General features: G+C 38.4%; 1 protein-coding gene across 1 annotated transcript in view; it reads right to left on the bottom strand.

Moving 5' to 3' along the window:
- The window catches only part of ME1 (malic enzyme 1), a 155,030-nt gene that overhangs the window by 11,977 nt on the left and 124,307 nt on the right, over positions 1-18,746 (bottom strand). The window contains exons 8-9 of the mRNA XM_085056428.1: positions 13,238-13,335; positions 11,297-11,410 (exon numbers count right to left, since the gene is read on the bottom strand). Coding sequence (XP_084912554.1) covers positions 11,297-11,410; positions 13,238-13,335 — 212 coding nt within the window. The remainder of the gene's footprint in view (positions 1-11,296; positions 11,411-13,237; positions 13,336-18,746) is intronic.

Raw genomic sequence — 18,746 nt, 5'->3', positions numbered from 1 at the left:
GGCTTGCCCCACAGGATGCCAGCTCCTTTTGGCTCACCCATGATTACAGGGCATTTCCAAACATCTCTCTTTTCTGCACATTTTTATGTCTGAATGGGCTTATGCAGGTTTTAAGTCTTCTCTTAGAGCAATCAGCACAGAAATACTAATATATGGGCACTTGGTTTCCTTTGTGGATAAAATGTGAAACTGTCAGCCCTGAGGGAATGCCACACTATTAATAATTTTTGGCAAATCCATGCCTGAATCATTCCACCATCATATGAATTTTGCAGTCTGCCATTTCCCAGCATCCCAGCAGATGTCCCCATAGTCTGCACACACACTTTAGACTCATCTAATTTTAAAGCAGGAATTTTCCTTAACGTTTTCAAGGGAAAATATATGAAGCTTTCTTTTAAGTCACCAAAAAAAAAAAAACCCAACCAAAAAACCCAACATTTATGACTTCCAGACCAAAAGCTTGTTGCTAGGATTAACTCAAAATACTATAATAAATGCCACTTCTCATTCTAATCTGCTGGTTGGTTGGAATTGAAATGCTTGGAGCCTCATTTGGAGGCAGGTTTACTGGGGAGCCAGGAGTGGGTGCTGTGGGACACCATCCAATCCCAGGCTGCTTCTCCAGATGGTTCCTTAATGGCTCGTCATCCTGCTGCTGACGAGGCCAGTTTTCCATCTGACCTTAAAACCCAACCTCTAGGAGACTGCCTTGGGCTACCACAGAAAAAGAAATCATCTCCAAGGGCTGTGATGAGCTCACTCTTCAGGCTGTGGCAGGCAGATAGTTCTGAGCTCCTCCAGGATCTGCAGATCTGGACAGATTGCTCAGGAAAGGTGACCTTTGATTTTTTCCACGGTAGTACATATCAGCCAAGAGATCAAGATGACAGTGCATAAAGATGGTGATATTCTTTCATTTTCAATTTTAGTCAAAACAAATAACCAAAATCCTTCAGGAAGCAGATCTACTTTTTTATACAGTTTTACAATTGACTGGATTTTGAGGAGGTGTTAAAACACTTATTGATGAAACACCAAGGATTCAAAGTCCTGACATTAACAATGACCTCTCATTTTACTAGCTACAAAGCTACAAAGGAGAACTCAAATAGTGAGGATGTGAGCCAGTGCAACATTTTTCTGGCCGCTAGCTAGAGAGACTAGTGCTAGCCAGATGGGTCAGTTTAGGTCAGATTCACTTCTGCCTTATCCTAATTTCTATCTGCTCTTAATTTCACACATGATATTCTACCATTCTAAAAAAAATACTCAGACAAATAAAAAACCCAATGCAAGTCAAACCCCAAACAATTTGAAATTTACTTATTTATTCAGATTTGGTCTGAATTAGTTTGATCCCATTAGTCAGCATGGATCATGTCTCCAAGTAAATATTTTTCTAGCATATTAACTAAGAATGGCTTTTGCTAAGTGGCTTAGCAAAAATAACAACAGCTATGTGCATAGAGATTTTTGCTTGGAAAATGATTAAAAAAGAACTTATATGATCAGGGTTTGGGGTTTTTTAAAATACATACATATATATATATATATATACAAATTAGAATCATAGAACGGTTTGGGTTAGAAGGGACCTTAAAGATCATCTCATTCCACCCAGCCTGCCATGGGCAGGGACACCTCCCACCAGACCAGGTTGCTCAGAACCCCATCCAACCTGGCTTTAAACACTTCCAAGGATACAACATCCACAACTTCTCTGGCCTGTGGATGTTGTAACCTGTCCCAATGTCTCACCACCATAATTGTAAAAAAAAGTCCTCCTAATTTCTAATCTGAATTCACCCTCTTTCAATTTAAAGCCACATTCCCTTGTCCTATTACTCCATGCCCTTGTAAAAAGTCCCTCCCCAGCTTTCTTGTAGGCTCCCTTAGGTACTGGAAGGCTGCAAGAAGGTCTCCCTGGGGCCTTCTGCTCTTCAGGCTGAACAATCCCAAATCTCTCGGCCTTTCCTCATAAGAGAGGTGTCAGAAATGTATTTTAATTGTTAACTCAGTGATCCTAGAAGGAGCTACATAACACCTCCCTAAACTCTACGTCCAAGATTTCAACACCAACCTGTTGATTTGATAACAAAACTCCCAATAGTTTAGAGGTCAGCGCTTTAGACAGTATTTTTTTTCTCCACAACTTGACAAATTCTTAAGTTCTGCTCTCCATCAAGTAGAAAGGCAGCAGCAAGAACATGACTAGCTTTCCTTTGTGCCCTGCCAACAGGGCAAGCAAGGGCTTGCATGAAGGAAGAAACAATGCAGTTTTGTGTATCTTCCCTAAAATAAGGGGTTGCCAACCCATTTAGTACAAGCTTCCAGATATTCATCCCTGAATTCCTATAGCTGAAATGAGAAATCACAATTTTTGTCAGCCAGCAGAAAGAAGAGGAGGGAGCCAAAATGCAGAAGTCTCAATTCTGGATTTGTGTGGTTTGCTGTCTTGTCTCCTTCCTGACACTGGAGAGATGCAAAGTGGCTGGACCTGTCAGTGTTGAGCTGCTCTGACTAAAACATCTTCCAGAAGCACAGAGCCTGTCTTCTGACATTTCCATTTCCAGCCCTTGCTTACCCAGCTTTTATACTGTGGCTGCTGGGAAACGAGCTGTAAAGGATCAACACAAGGCAGCATAAATCAGAAATTGTTCTGGTCTGCCTGCATCTCCATAATTCTAAGACACTACTATGGCACAGATCTTACTGATATTTCCTTTCTTCTTCTAACAGGAAAAAGAAAAAATGTAAAATACCCCATATTTTGATGAGTTTGAATGAGTTCTGGGGTTCTTTGTATGAAGCTCTAAGTCTTTTAAATAGAAACATCATCTTCAGTCACATTCAGACATGTCTTCTAAGTCCACTGTCTTGCTCTTTCAGCATTACTAAAAATTCACTCAGTCAATGAAAGGGCTCAGAAAACCAGCAGTTTAAAGACTTTTGCAGTACACCAAATCTCTGTACAGTCTCATTGTTTCACTGAAGGACTTTATTGCTCACCACACAGGGGAGAGATTATTTGGAAAGATTTTTTTCCAGGAGCTCCTATCAAAGGATGTTACTGCAGTATTGTTCAAATAGCTCTATGAAGACTCCTCTAGGGCAGACATCAGCTGTTTTAAGGTGGATTATGTTTTCTATTCTGTATAACATATATAGATGTACATAAAGATATATGTATCTCTCCTGCATCAAGTGACACTACCCAAATCCAAACAGAAAGTCTTTCACACTGAAATCTGCAGATGAACTAGGAGTTTTAATATGATATCTGTGCAGCTATTCAGAGGGGAGGACAAAAATTCACAAACTCTTTCAAGAGAAAGAGGCAGGCAAAGTGAGAAAAAGAGGTTATATATTCTTCTTGCTTTTACTTCCCAAATGTATTCAGCATCCCAAGAAAGAAATAAAAAGAAGCACCAAGATTATGTCCTTATAATTTGCAATGCTATACAATCTTATATGATTTTCTTATCTTTTACAGAATAAGTAATTTGCTAGGGGCATTATAACATGTTTGCTTGAAAAAAACAAAAAAACCCAAACAAAACCAAAAACAACAACAACAACAAAACCAGAAAGTAAAAACAGCCAACCACTAAAAACTAATGTACCACAAAGAAAATCATTATATCTTTAATGGATAATCAGGCTGCCTGAATAAACTACATGATACACTTTCAGTAGAATACTGAAGGTTGAGAATATTAATAACACTCAAAAAGATTAACAAACCTTAAGTCCAAAGACTCAGTGAAAATGCCAGAAATTACTTTGTAGTGGAAAAGTATTGCCTCTATCACAGTATAATTCTGTACCAAGAAACCTTTGGCTTATTTTGGGTTTGAACAAAAGAGAACAAAGCAACCTGAAAACAGATATATCAGAAGTCACCGTGGTATCTGAGATGGAAAGTAATATGAACTAAATTCTTTATTAGCAAATGAATTACAAAGGTGGACTGTGTTAAATCAGCAGATGAAGTACAGAGATAAAGAAACAATAGCAGCATTATCTGATTGTGACATTATGTATGAAAGATGCTGGCAATTCTATAGTGTCTCTACTCCTTAATGGATCAGAGTCACAGGTATTATATGTTGCTATTACAAAATACAGTCACTTGAACACCAGAATCTTTCAATTCAGGAAGCAAAAGGAAGTAACAGGACTCAGTAGTTAACAGTTTTATGAAAAAAATTGCTTGAATTTGAAATGAAAGCAGTTCATAGTTTTAGGGAGGGTCCTGAAGTTTTTGGTTTTAGTGTCTGATAAACAGGGATCAGGTTTCAGGCAAATGTACATCCATCCAGTTTTCACAGAAAGTTACTCATATCATCATATTATAGCCAAATTGAGGCTCAGATAACAAACAAAAATGACCCATCAATAAAACCCTGAGAAATTTCATCGAAAACAGCTGTAAAAACAGGAGATCAGACTGCACAGCAGACATCTATATGGGAAATTAGAAAAAAATCCTACAAATCCCACCAAAGTGAAGCCTACTGCCATGGCCTGTTGGAGCTGGTTCTGCTGGGGCTGCCCCACAAACCAGGGCTGAAGAGCAGAGCAGCTCTGTGCCAGCGAGGCGAGAAGCAGGGCTGGAAGCCCTCCAGGAATTGCTCTCCCATCAGCTGGGAGGCAGCTGTGAATAAGGCAGAGCACCCTGATGACTGCACTGTCCCACATTCGAGGCAGTGCTGGCACTTGTCCCGTCCCACAACCAGGGAGGCACAAATCTATTTATGTAAACACTTGCCTCCATTTCACTGTGTCGACTGCAGCTTATTTAAACAAGAGATCAGAGATCAGTACACAGATAAATTAATAACACAATCTGAGGTTCTTAAATACTGAAGACGTGAGAACCATGAAAGACATGAGAACTGTAGACCAGGGAGCAAAGCAGTCCATTAGTAAGTTGAGTATTTCCAACTGCAAATGTTTTGATTTTACTTGCATTTTTCCTGTGAGTTCCCTGCTGCAGAGTTAAGAGCAAAACAAACAAAAAAGCAGTTATGAAAAAAAAAGTGGTTAGGAGTCATGGGAGAAGGTGGTGATGCACCTCCCTTTTGGGAGATGGTCTCTACATGGTTTTTTATTTGTTTCACCACAAGCAAATCCATGGCCTAAAGGTTGTTAAGAGCTCTAGGCAGGGACTACAGAGGGACTTCCTTGGGGAGTCCCCAGAATCATGAAAGGGATGGCACAGGAGTGGCACAGAGAGCGAGCTGGGAGGGGACAGGCCAGGCTCCCCCCTGGCCAGAACTCTCAGACAGCATCGGGTATAAGAAAAAAGGTGGAGGAATGGACATGGACTCACTAGGCAGGGGTTGACTGCAGTCCAAGGGCCTGCAGGTGATAGGCACTCCTGTGCACCTCATTTAGGAACCAAAAAGCAGAGACATGTAAGCCCTCCCAAAACCCCGTAACGAGACTCTAATTATAAAGTGACAGTGCCTCCTCATCAGGCACATCATCTAACACCTAAAGGTGAAGAGAGTACATTAAAACCAAACCAGACAACTTGGACACACAACTAATTAACAGTTTGTTGCCAACTGTGTAAAAAAACCACAATATTTTGAGGAGACAATGTCATAATGGTTGGCAGTAAAACATACAACTAAGGTAAGAAATACAATTCTGGTGTTGACTTTAAAACACGTTGTTAAAAGAGGAGGGCTGTATAAGTCCTGTAAAATTTATCAAGTATCCCTTCCATGTAAACAGGCACACATGGTTAATAGGTTAACAAGGTTAACAGGCAGGACAAAATTGATAAAGACAATTATTTCAAGAAGATAAGATCTGAGAAGCAGCGCAAACCACAAATCCACAGAACAACAGAAAATTGAGCAAATCAATCATTAATTTCAGTAAAAGAGCATGAGTAAAAGAAATCATAAACCATCCAAATTATGTCCCCATCTCATCAGTACATCTAATGCACACAGTGTCAGAGCTACATGCCAAGAAAGCTAATGGGTTTTGGTTGTGTCTCTTTTAGAGAAACACCCTACCAATCACCCTTTTGTCTTGTTCTCACTTGTTTTTATACATTACTCACTAAGCATGAGTAATGCCATGAGCATTCAGAGACAAATTAATGTTTCCTTTTTGCAAAACTGATACTTGATATAGAACATGATAAATGCAAGATGAAAGTGCACAGATTAATCCCCCAGACATCAGAAAAACTGACGAAGCAAACAAGGATTGCTTTGCTGAGATGTTATGTGAGTAAAATAAGGCAGAAACTGCTTTGAGTGATTGTGGCGCCTTGGAGATACTCAAGGCATTGCATCTTTGCTAAAATGTAAATCATTTTTTTGGCTCGAGAAGTCCCAGCCAGTTGCAGTCAGCCATAAAAGAACTGATCAAGAACAGAAGTGTCAGCATAATTGACTGCTGACAAAAAGAAAGCTAGAAATAATTAAAAGTTAGCAGAACAGGCAGACAGTGGTATATGAAAGTTAAAATTAAAATCATTATTAAATTCATATCTAGTATAAAAGTGAAACTTTTTTTAAAGAGTGATTACTGCTAAAAATTTTAAAAAATCAGTAACAGTCTGGATGGGATTCAGTTCAATATTATGATATTTCATTGGGAGCTCTCAAGATTCTTTCACCAGTTATATGAGTTTGCTGACTCTAATAGGAGCAACTACACCCGTATGGCACTGAAATTCTGGTATCATTCCCAAATGTGCCCCTTTCTCTTCCATCATTCTCCAAGCAAAGACTGAACTATGTATGTACCCAGCTTTGACCAAACCATGAACTTTAATCAGGGTCATACCATGCAAGTTAATTGGTTGTGAGAATCTTTTCCAAATAAGATTGCCAGGGACAATGAAATGGGGGACAGAGGATGAAAAACGGAGTCCTTTTATGGGATTGTCTACAAGTTTACCTGGTTACCTCCACTAAAATTAATTAGGACCACAGAAATTTTTTAACTTTTGGGATCTATTTCAGTTGTCCTCTTTGAAAGATCAGTATTCTGAGGCCTTCAGCCATCAGACCTCAGTGAATTTTTCTTGTGCTTGTCATACAGAGGATAACACATCTAATAGACACTTAAAACACAAATAACTCGAGTAGACACAAGTATTACTGTGCTGAACTAGAAAGAATAGAGTGCAAAACTGTCAAAAGAAAATTTTCTCTATGGTGACATACTCTTTAAAATTAAGGATGACATTCACCCCTATGCAAAGGAAAAACTTTTGTGCACTACAGGTTATGTGGTATACAAAAATGTAATGCTGCCTTGCAAATTACAGACAAACTTCACGGCAAGAGAAGCATCTTTGGCAGTCCAGGAACATTTCCATCAGCCTGTCCATCTTCAGCACAGGAGCAGTCATCCTTGGCAGAAGGTGGGGGGGGAGTTTCTACTAAGTCCATTTAAATATTAAAAATGCCTTATTATCTGCATTTTATTCCTAGGAAGTTCCAAGAATGATCTTGCCTATCACCCTACCCTGTTCTTGGTATTGCCTTAGGAAACAAACAAAAAAAAAAAAAAAAAGAAAACAACCCCCCCCAAAAAAACCAATAAACAAAAAAGCAAGAAAAGAAAAGCCTTTGCAGCACACTACTGAAATGCTCAGACAGTGGTGAACCTCATGAACATTCCAATATTATCACATTCTGCCTCTTCTCAACTACTTGACACTAAAGAATTTACTGTCTTTAAAGTCCATGGACTAAGATTTGGCTATTACTATAGCTAAGTATGACACTATGACAGCTTTAAAGAAGACACAAAATGGGTTCATCACACACCGCACATATATGTAATCTGTGTGATTAACAGAAAAAAAGATGGGAACACTGAGAATATGGTAATGTGGGAGACATTATCCACCCATGTGCTTATATAGGTAAACATTTATTCATCAGATGGAATGTGACTGGGTGATAATTCAGAAATTCAGAACTAAAGATGAGTCCCAGATGATAATGTATAATCTCCAACTACAAAAGGGTGCAAAAGCAACTTTAAAGTGTCTTGTAATTAAACATTAAGATTTCCATTTGAATGCACTAGGATACTTAGGACAGTAAGTTGCAAAACCACAGTGTAAGTGGCAAAATTCTCACGATATTATGATCTGTAAACATTCCTTAGCCACCTTTGGAAAACAATTAGTTTTAAAAGGTGAAAGCATTCTGAACAAACTTTAAAAGACCAAGCAACAACCCCAAACTGGTATCTACAGCACTCTAAGTTCTCTAGGATGAAGTAGAGAAAGCAGCTATGGACAGCATAACAAACACAGCCTCCATCAGCAGCTCTTTTACCACAACATAGCAGAAAAGTTGGTCATCAGGCTTGGTTTAATGAAAACAGATGGTTCCCATGGGGGGAAAATAAAATTAACAAGAAAATGAAAACACAGCTGCACTTGAACTAAAATTAAGAAGCCACAAAGGAAAAATTCAGCAACAAAAGCCTGATAAGTGACTTCATGGCAGCTTTTGAGGGAGGGGGAAGAGGAAAAAGGTGGAAACTGCAGCCAGGTCAACAACAGTTCCCAGGTTATTTTTGTTTGGTTAGAACTGGTTGAAATTCTTCAGAAAGTAGATGAAAGGAGAAACAGTGTTTAAATCTATAATTAGTCATTGCAGAATTAATGATCAAAGGCCAGCATAGAATACAAATGATGTAAAAATTAGTTTAGTTGGACAAAGTAATTGCTGAGTCTTCAGCAATTCTGTTATTTCTCATACTGCTAAAGGAATAGATCAGAATATTTTTAGTACTGAAAAGGTCTCCCTGCTTCATGTAAAACTCTTTTGATCAAGCAGGTTTTGGTGAGGCAAATTTTAAAGTACTCTTACTGAAAAGATTTCCATTGATTCCTGTCCTTAGTAGTAAGAAGTAAGTGTCAGTTTAGTTTATGCAAAATTTTATTAACTCATGATCTGTGCTCTGATATTGGCAATTCTTACCTTTGCAATAACGAAAAGGTTTAAAATAATAGAGTTCTTATTCTACATTGTTCTTATAAATCTTCCTCATTTTACTTCTCTTATCTCATTTCTAAGAGTTTGGAAAGTCCTTCAGGCCTTGCAGCATTTTTTCTGCAATCAGCTAAAGCCAAAATAACTTCCTAAGTGGACCTAAATCACAGCATTCTCTCTCAGGCCAGAAAAAGGAATCAGGAATAGCTTAATTATTTACTCACTGTATATATAACTTCCCAGCAGTTAAATCTCAAGCCTCGAGAGGCTTACATTATATTTTCTTTCTTTGAGGGGAGGGTATATGGCTTTTTTTCTTTTTTCTAACTTTTCAGAGGGGGGGGGAGCATTTTGCTGCAGAAGAAAGCCAATAGAGGACTTGCAGAGCTGTAGACCAAGGACATGTTTCCTTATGCTCAGGCCAGGCCTTGCACTGACAGATGTCCCTCAAACACAATGCAGCAGAAAGCACCCACCCATTCTCCAGCCCCCCAGGACAGCCAGATGGGAAAACTGGTGCTGCCAGGTCTTCCAGGAACACAAGAAATGACCTGAAATATGCACCGTTGGTTCCTGCTGATTGCATCAACATCTGGCCACAAATCCAGCTCTAATCTACCTCAGACAGCTGTTATGTCTGGCGATCACAAACAGTTCACAAATACACTCCAGGCAGGACATGAAATTCAGTGGACTGTTTTTTGGACATAACCCAAATTAAAGCTCCACCAAGAAGAATAAGCAGAGGAAAGGAACGTCGAGGCTGTGTGAGACACTGATTGGTTTTGGCACTGCTTGAGAGCGCAGAAGCTCGAAGGTGGTGAGGAAAGAATGCAGTCACCCAGTCACTAAAGATTCAGAACCCGTGAAAGGAATGAGTTGCTGCGTACCAAGAGCAACAACCCAGCTTCTCAGCTGACTGGCAAATTAGCAATGAGAGGTGTGAAGAGGCAGGACAAGGAATGAGGGAGAGAGAAGAAAGGCTGGTTAACGACCTTGGCTGGACGAACATGCAGCCGAGACCTCTTTTACTGCTTCAGGGCTGTGAAGTTCCTACACTTGTGGCCCTGCCAGTTTGTTTCCTTAATTATCAGGAGGTGATTTTAGTTCAACTGTGTTATTTGATAAGCCCAGTTTCTATGGTGAAAGAAATGGTGCAACATGATTACTCTTTGGCAACCTCAAAGTTTCAACAGCCACAGACAATACACAGCCCTTCAGTCATCTATGTTTGGATGCAAAATCACTTCAAAATTATTAGATGAAAACTGAAAAATTAAAAATACTCATTAAGCAAACAAAAAAAGATCTGTGTCCTAGATGGTGGGAAATCCCTGCATTCTTCTGTACCTGATCAGGCTACTTTTGTGCCTCCTGTCAAGGGATGACCAAGATGACCTTGGTAATATTTGCCCATCTCAATGTCTGTGATCCTACTAGTTTTCCTTTAACAGTATCAGTGAAAGGTGCTGTGATGCTGTTCAATAAGCCAGCAGATGTTGCCTGCAGAATGCATCCTCCTGAGGCAAAGGTGAGTGAATCACAAAAGACCTCTAATGTCAGACAGCCAGAAAGAGTGGTACCAACAAAGATGACCACAAATACTGTAAATCGACCAGCAAGGTGAAAAAAAGCAAAGGCAACTGGCCTCTCATCCATTTCCTTTAAGTAGCTCACAAAGTATTAAATACATAACCACCTTTTAAAACATACCAGTTTCTTTATTCTGGCACATGGAATTCATATGTTTCTTTATTTTGGCACATGGAAGGAATGAGGTAAGGGTGACTGATGAAGTCTCTCAGCAGCTTCAAATTCTGACCAGTGTTGATAGCACTGCAGACCACAACATCTGCAACATGAGCTGTATCACTGTGCAGAGAAGCTTTTTGTTGCAATGTATCTTGGTTCTTGCAGAAGGATGACTTGCCTGCCATCCTAGTAATGTATCTATACATCTTTGTGCAAGACTGTGCTAACAAATAATAGCATCATTTACATGGGAAATAAACCCCAAAGTTGAGCACTTCTTTTCTTACTCATTTTTTAATGAATTGCTGAAAATTTTTCTTCATTATGTGCTCATCCCTAATAGAAATAGAGCAGGAACTCCAAGCATAATCATCCCCGGCTGCAAACTAACATGGCAGTCTGTCATTAATTTAATAAACTTTAGAAAAGAAAAGCAACTTGCCAAGAGAGATATATTGTTGCAGTTGCTTTCACAAAGAATTTGCTCTTGTCTTTATCTACAGAATGCAAGTAGTATCATGACATTTAAAGGAATGATAAAATTGTATTACCTTTACTATTAATCCCTTTGAGTCAACCAACCATATTCTTTTGGTAGCTGCAGCTTTGGATATCCCTTCTTTTTCCATAGCCATAATAATGAGGTTTGCTATCCCCAGTGCAGCCTGAAGGAAAAGGAAGAAAAGTTGAGTACAAAACAAGAAATTAAATAAATCCCCTACTCCCCTGTTTAATTTACCCACTTATTTTAGGCAAGTTTCCTAACTTTATTAAACAATAAAACTGAATCATTATTTTTTCATAAAATAAACTGAATGAACCATTGCTACTATTTGTTTGTTGGAAACCATAATGTAGAAAAATAATGTAGCATAGATAAATCTTAAATAATATAGATAAATCACAGTACAGATAAATCTTCAGATGGCTCTTAGAGTGTGGAGTGCACAATAAATGTTGAGACTGGAAACTAGAAAATGCTAGAAATAACATTTATTCCACATAGTGACATTTCCAGTCCTGGAAGTGTTCAAGGCCAGGTTGGATGGGGCTCAGAGCAGCCTGGTCTAGTGGAAGGTTCCCTGCCCATGACAGCAGGGGTTGAACTAGACAACCTTTAAGGTCCCTTCCAATCCAAACCATTATATCATTCCATGATGTTCATCTCAGAATACATGAAATATTTTTACTTCTTTGAAATTTTTGTAATTTAAACTAAAGGAAATAACAGACTGCATGCCAGAAAGTAAAACACATTCTTTAAAGAGTTTCTGCTCTTATCTTTTTCTAAGATGTCCATCAGAAAGGTAAGCCTCCTTTTACCTACTAGTCATGTGTTTGTAACTCTAGACTTGGCTGTGCTCCAAGTCAAAACAGGTAAGAAAAACTCACTTATCAATCTTTTGCTGAAATGTGTTTCATTCTCACTGGATTTTATAATATTTCACCCAACAGATTAAATGTCATACAGGCACAGATTGAAAACCAGGCAATGAAACAAGCCAACAGACCCACTCAATATTTCTGATTACAGACTCATATATATATTTATGGGCTTGGTTCTGTTTCTTGGTATTTATAACTGAGTTTCACTGAGAACCAAGTGAGATTTCCCTTATTTTGTTAAGAAATAAGTAATTAAAAAAAAAAAAAACCAGCTCTTGTGGTAGGGATGACATCTACAATTACTTCTTTGCAGCAACAGCCACACTGAAAATACTGACAAAGAAATAAACTTTAGACCATGAATTCATCTGCTTGTTGAACATGGAGCAAAACCAGGGGAAGGAACTCCAGAGAGATGGACAGTCTGGATGCAGTAAGGTGTTGACATGCCAGATACAGATACAAGTCATTTTGAAAACTGCAGACATAGCACCAATTATTTAATGAAATTAAAGGAGCCAGCATGAGGTTGTGGACATCATACAAAGGATGAAAAGCCACACCGTAGATAAGTACAACCTGTACTTCTGTGTCAGCAACTTAGAAATTAATACTGAAAAATTAGCATTAAAAAATGGTGTGCACAAAGATCTTCAGAAATGGATGACCTCAATATGCAGAATACTGAAAAATTATATTCAGTTATGAAAAAAAAATCAAAGGGGCACTGCTTCTTACTAAATTACTAAATAAAGTGTATTCGGATAAATACACTACATTTACTTTCTCTACTGTATTTCCTCATCTTTCAAAAAAAGTTCTCTTTGTTTATATTGAGAGCAGTTCAATAAGTTACAGCTGAAGAGCTAAAACTTGAAGTTCTACAAAGAAAACAGATCTCCAAAAGAAGTCTTACAAAAAAGGTAAGGCTTCACCAGATGATCAGAGATATTTCTGTAAATTTACATTTGAACTAAAAAACAGCTTTCAGCAGGTGTTAGTAATCATTCTACCCATTTAATCATCTTGTTAATTGGACACATGTAACTTGATTAAATATTAAGAAAAATCATCACAGTACAATTTTTCCTCATGTATAAAAATACCTCTCCAGCTCCCTGGAACAACACTGTGTGATCTGATAACTTGTTCTTGGTGATGCGCAGAGCAGCAAGAAGACCTGCAACAGCAACAGATGCTGTTCCTGAAATTAAAAAAAAAAAAGTCTGGTTATTCTGGAAACAATTGCAAAACATTATATTTTAAATAATAATCTTTAAACAAAGCATCTTCTGGCTAAAAGATACAAGTACTGAGAGTAGTAACAAATAGTTGAGCAGAACTGGAGTTTGCTCTACTTTCTTGTTACAAAAGTTAAATGGAAATGGGAATATGATCAGAGTAACATTAAACAAAATACGATTGATTGATTCTACTGGATGGACATAACGGCTGGGCCATTCAAACTCTTGTAAAATATCCTAGTTTTGACCTTTTTTAGAAGTGAAGGAAGTGAGAGTCCAGAGAGAAGTATTTTGAATTAATCCAGATACTGAAAATTAAGCTACTGGTTTCATTCTTCAAACAGATGTACTTCAAGTATGGTAAAATACAAAACTAAAATAAAACTTCAGTTCTCATGGGGAGGTTGTCAGAGTTGAATATCAAACTGAACATTTACAGAGAAGCTAAGCTAGCTGAAAGAATAAGGCCATCTTATTTAAGACTTCAGTCCACTGTGACAGGAGTTTCTGTTTATTATCTTCTAAAACATTGGAGGTACCTTTTAAATCTATCTTTGAGTTATGACTCACAGGAAAAAAGCCTAACATTTAGTTTTATGACTTAGCCTGTGGAGGTCTTTCTTCTCCAAATCAAAACCTCAGAGAACAAGATACCTGTCTGTCTTTGAATGGAGAAATTTTGGTCTTCATTGTGAGAAACAGCTATTAATAAAAAGTAGAGCAATAAAAAGAATTCAAGCAGGCATCTAACTCAAACTTGTTCACAGTGGCAGGGTAAATCTAACCTCTGTGACTGCCAACATTTCTTTGTCTAACTTGTCCCTAAGGTCTTCTTTAGAATACTCTTACATCTCCTCAGCAAGCCATTCCAGTGTTTAACTATACTTTAGGTTGAAAATTTCAAATCTAAATGTTTCTTTTCTTCTTCTTCTATTTTGGTCTCTTATCTACTACTGGAAACCCTGTTATTTTGCAAAAAGTCATTTATTATATTTGAAGACTAATGGTGTTCCAACCTGCTTTTCTTATCTGGAATAATCTCAATTCTCCCACTCTTTCAGAAAGTTAAGTTTTCTTAATTTGAACTGCTGCACCCAAATCGATACACCACATTTCAGGTGAATTGTCAGCACTGCTGAGTCAAGCTGTCAGCCTCTGTTGTGCTCAAGACAGTTGTATTTAGTCACCAGCACCCCATATCTAGCTCTTCTGACCTAACGACTGAAGGTCAGAAAGGCTTCCCCCACAAAGCCTACTGGAGGGGGAAGACTTTTTTTCCTGTATTACTGGCTTCAGGAAACAAGGTTGTACTTTTCACAAATTATTATCATCACCAAAGCATAAGGTAAGCCCAGAAAAAAAAAACCAGACTCTATTCCTGCAAGGAACTTGGATCCCATACAGACATCCCATGGACAGGGATGCAGTAGTGAGGTAGATAATACCACCAGCAAAGTTGTGTTTTTAGAGGAGACTCTGAAGAACCAATAGCAGACAGAATTGATCACTCCAGGACTGAAAAAGCTGTCCAGACTCTAACAATTAGGTATTGAAAGTCAAAAAATGGATTCAACAGTCTTTGAAGATTTATAATGCCTATCTGATTCAGAGAGAGCTGAACCACAGGGAGATGAACACAGGCCCTGCAACTGCCAGTTCTGGGAATAAAAACTGAGTTCCTCCCTCTCTAGGCAGCAGCTGCCACTGACTGACTCAAGGAAATCAAAGATGCCATGAATTATTTTGGGAGGTCTACACAAACTTGAAAGGAGGAAATCTGCTGGCTCCTACAAGTCTGTTCCCAACAGGAACCACTGCTCTAACTGCAAGTGCCCACAAGCCACCCAGTTGCTTTTGAGGGGATAATTCATATTGCTTCTGATTTTTCCTACATAAAAAGTATGAAATAGGTATGAAAAGCCCTCCAAAAGCACTTGGCCCAGTATCTGCATATTGGACAGTTGCCCTCAACATGCCAACATGCAGCTCCCCTAAATTTGCTATTCACAAGTCTATTTTCTCATAAACAAGGTGAATTTTAAAGCTGAAATAGCAGTAATCCCGCCATTCAACTCTAGGAGATGCTCAAAACAGGAATTCATACTGCAGGCACACAGACCACTCATTTTCAAACATATGTAGCCAAAACTATAGGAACTAAAGAAGTAGTAAGAAGCTTGGTACTGGGTAAACCTCTTCTTCAATGACATCATTTGGGTGTTGAAGGCTGGGTTTGAATTTGTGGTTTGCAGGTAGGATCATCTGAGTTTCAAGAATGGTTACTCTTCCGAAAATAAAAAGTAATGCTTAATAAAATTTAAGAACACATTTTGAAGTTAGAAAGTCACTTTTTGAAGTAAATCCACTTTAACAGTTAAAAAACATGTGTCTTCAGAATTAAGTTTGTTACGTGCTTTTGATTATGACTTTTCCCTTCAATCATCAGAAATACAGGACACCTTGTTCTCAACCCACTTAATGTTCAGACCATACAAATTTGGCATTTTTTACTTCTTTAGTCATTTTAATGACTTGTTCTGTCCCTCACTTCTAAATTAAAAAAAAAATCCTAAAAATGATTCCTCTGAGGCATGGCTTTGGGAACAACAACCATCAGGCTGAGATACTTCCACTCCACAGTCTCCAAGAACTAGCTTGTTTCTTTCCCAGATGAAATTAAGTCTTCCTCTGGCAAATGCCAAGCTGGCAAAGACCAAAAATGGCAAAAAAGAGAAGTCAGAGTGTGCTCTAGTTTCCCTTGGTACTCTACCAAACAATCCTCATAACCAGCAAGAAAAAAATCCCATGCTTTCACTGGATGCCAAATTCTTTCTCCTATTTTTTATTACACAGCTGTGCTTGCAGAGGAGGAGGAGGAGGAAGCCTACGTAACACAGCTCATTCCTAGGGCCATCAATCTGGTCTCCTTAAAAAGAAAGAACTGGAGCACTCTACGGTCCCTGTTTCCCAGCTCCTGAAGCTGTGGCCACCACAGCACCCTGCCCCCATCAGAGGGCTTTTCAGAGAGCCATGAAAGCTGCTCTTCAAGCTGCTTTGTGGTGACAGAGTCAAAATGAAACACCATGGATTTATAACGAATGGGAATGCTGGGATACTACTTATCTCCATGGCTGAGGGTACTGTTGCTAAGCTTGTTAGCCAGAAAAATGCACTGTCATTAAGTATTACCAATTGGGATACTTTTACAAACTCTGTCACTACACTATCTTCTGTTTTAAGGAAAAATAGAAGATATATGGAACATAAATAAAATACTGCACTGAATGTCAATAACATTTTGCATTGAATATTTGCATGAGATATGAGCTAGCATTACCTGTATGCTCATTATGTGGGTGATTCAGAACAAAGGTTACAATAGCAATAGATAAAGGCTTAAATATGACGTTTCTCTCAAATCACAGTTTGCACAGAATTGCTCTAAAAAAGGTATTTAAAAGTACTCCACACCAATTTTATTCAGCCTTTTGACTCTGAAAGGAATAATAACCCAGTTTATTAGATTACTGAACCCACTATCACTGCTGCTGGCAGCGGCTGTCATCGCTCCTCGTCAGCAGCTTCCCTTATTCCTTCCCACTGAAAGGAGGGCACTGTCAGCCTCAATAGCGGATCTGTTTAACCGGAACTGCTCTGACTAACGCCATGACCTTAAATTTCACCCTGGATACTGGCTCGAGTTTTTGAAGAGAAGCAAAATGCAAAAAAAAGCAGTGACAACTGCTGCGACAGCAAAGATTTCATTATCGTGTTCGAGAAAGGTAAGTCATGTCTCGTATAAATACAATAGATTTGCAATTTCAAGGTACGCTATTCTATACTAAGTCTTTTCTTTATGTGAAAGATTCTTTAGCCTTGTTACTGTAAACTGCACAACTGAGTATGAATATGTTAAACGAAATCCATGGCCATTTGGGGCTGACACACTATAAATGCTTTGGAGCACAGAGTACTTTTTCAGCAGACAAAATTGAACCAAAAGAAAGGGGAAAGAAGCCCCAAAATATGAGGAATAAGAACTTGATTTACATTGGATGTAATTTAATTTAAATTAGTGAGAAATAGGTTATTGCATTGAAGCATTTGTCCATTATTTAAAGTTTAAAAAACCATAAAACTTATCATTAAGTACTAGTAGGTCCTTTATGTAATTTTACCTATCTCTTCTTAAAAAGCTAGCAAACAAGAAGAGGGGAGAACTTTCTGCAACACATCCTAAAACCTGAGGTATTCATTCTGTACTAAAAGATTAGGAAGTGGTAAAAGTAGAATTCATATTTTTCAATACACAGCATAATAGAAATCACATGTTAACATAGACAGTAATCCAAACAGCACTTCAGAGTGCCAGGGAAGAAAATCCATTCTCATCTCCCACACTTACAGGGCAAAAGGGGAGTAAAGATCCTAGTGAAAAGGCACAACCTCAGTTGCTAGTGAGGCAAATGCTACAGCTGTGGGTTGCTCAAAAGGACCCTCTTTTAGGAGACGGGAGCTCATTCTTGCCGGGAATGGGCTTCTCAAAGCTGTGTGCGCACACTGCCCTGCTCTGCAGCTGCAGTGAAAAGAGGGGAAAGGCTCTAGGGAAGGAGAAATGTAGCCTTTTAAAACAGCAACCATTTGGCATATTTGGAAAAGGATACAGAGTCCCAGCAGCACAGTATGGCTGAGGCTGGGAGGTCATTTGGTGCAAATCCTTGCTCAAGCAGGGCCACTTGGAGCTGGCTGGCCAGGCACATGGGGAGAATGGATTTCTTTTTTAAACCCATAATTAGCCAAAAATAAAACAGAAGAATACTTGTGCAGACACGTGCTTGTGTATACACATGGAAACTTACAAAAAAGCTACAGTAGAGGATTTACTTGAAAGCATACTGATTTCAATGTAAATTTACCACTGAGTAACAGAGGTGATATCCTGGATATACTGAAAGAAAAACATACTTCACATAACCCTACAGCATCTATCTCAGTAGGATTTTTAAAAGTATATTTTATTTTTTAATTATTTCATTTTAAAAATCCCAGCATGTTTCACTTGAAAGGCAATGTCTCTGAAAATAAAGAAAATATCTATGAAAGAAGTTTTCTACAGTTTGCACATCATATCAGAGTTTGAGATATGTGATATCAATATATGTGCTATTACATGTCATTCAACTCTGCATTTTTCAAATTCTTGGTCAGAGAAAGAAGTGGAAGCCCCATGCCCATCACAACCATAACAATAAACCCTAAATCACCTCTGCAATTTGATCTCAAGAATTGGAATTTCCAGGTAGCAAATGTAAAATTTTTCGTATTAATGTTAAAAAGAAGTAATCCTGAAAAGGACAATGCTGCTGACATA

Source organism: Lichenostomus cassidix, chromosome 3 (genome assembly GCF_008360975.1).
Source record: "Lichenostomus cassidix isolate B80296 chromosome 3, HeHo_3.0, whole genome shotgun sequence".
NCBI classification, from domain to species: Eukaryota; Metazoa; Chordata; class Aves; order Passeriformes; family Meliphagidae; genus Lichenostomus; species Lichenostomus cassidix.
This window is presented reverse-complemented; position numbering and strand designations above follow the sequence as displayed.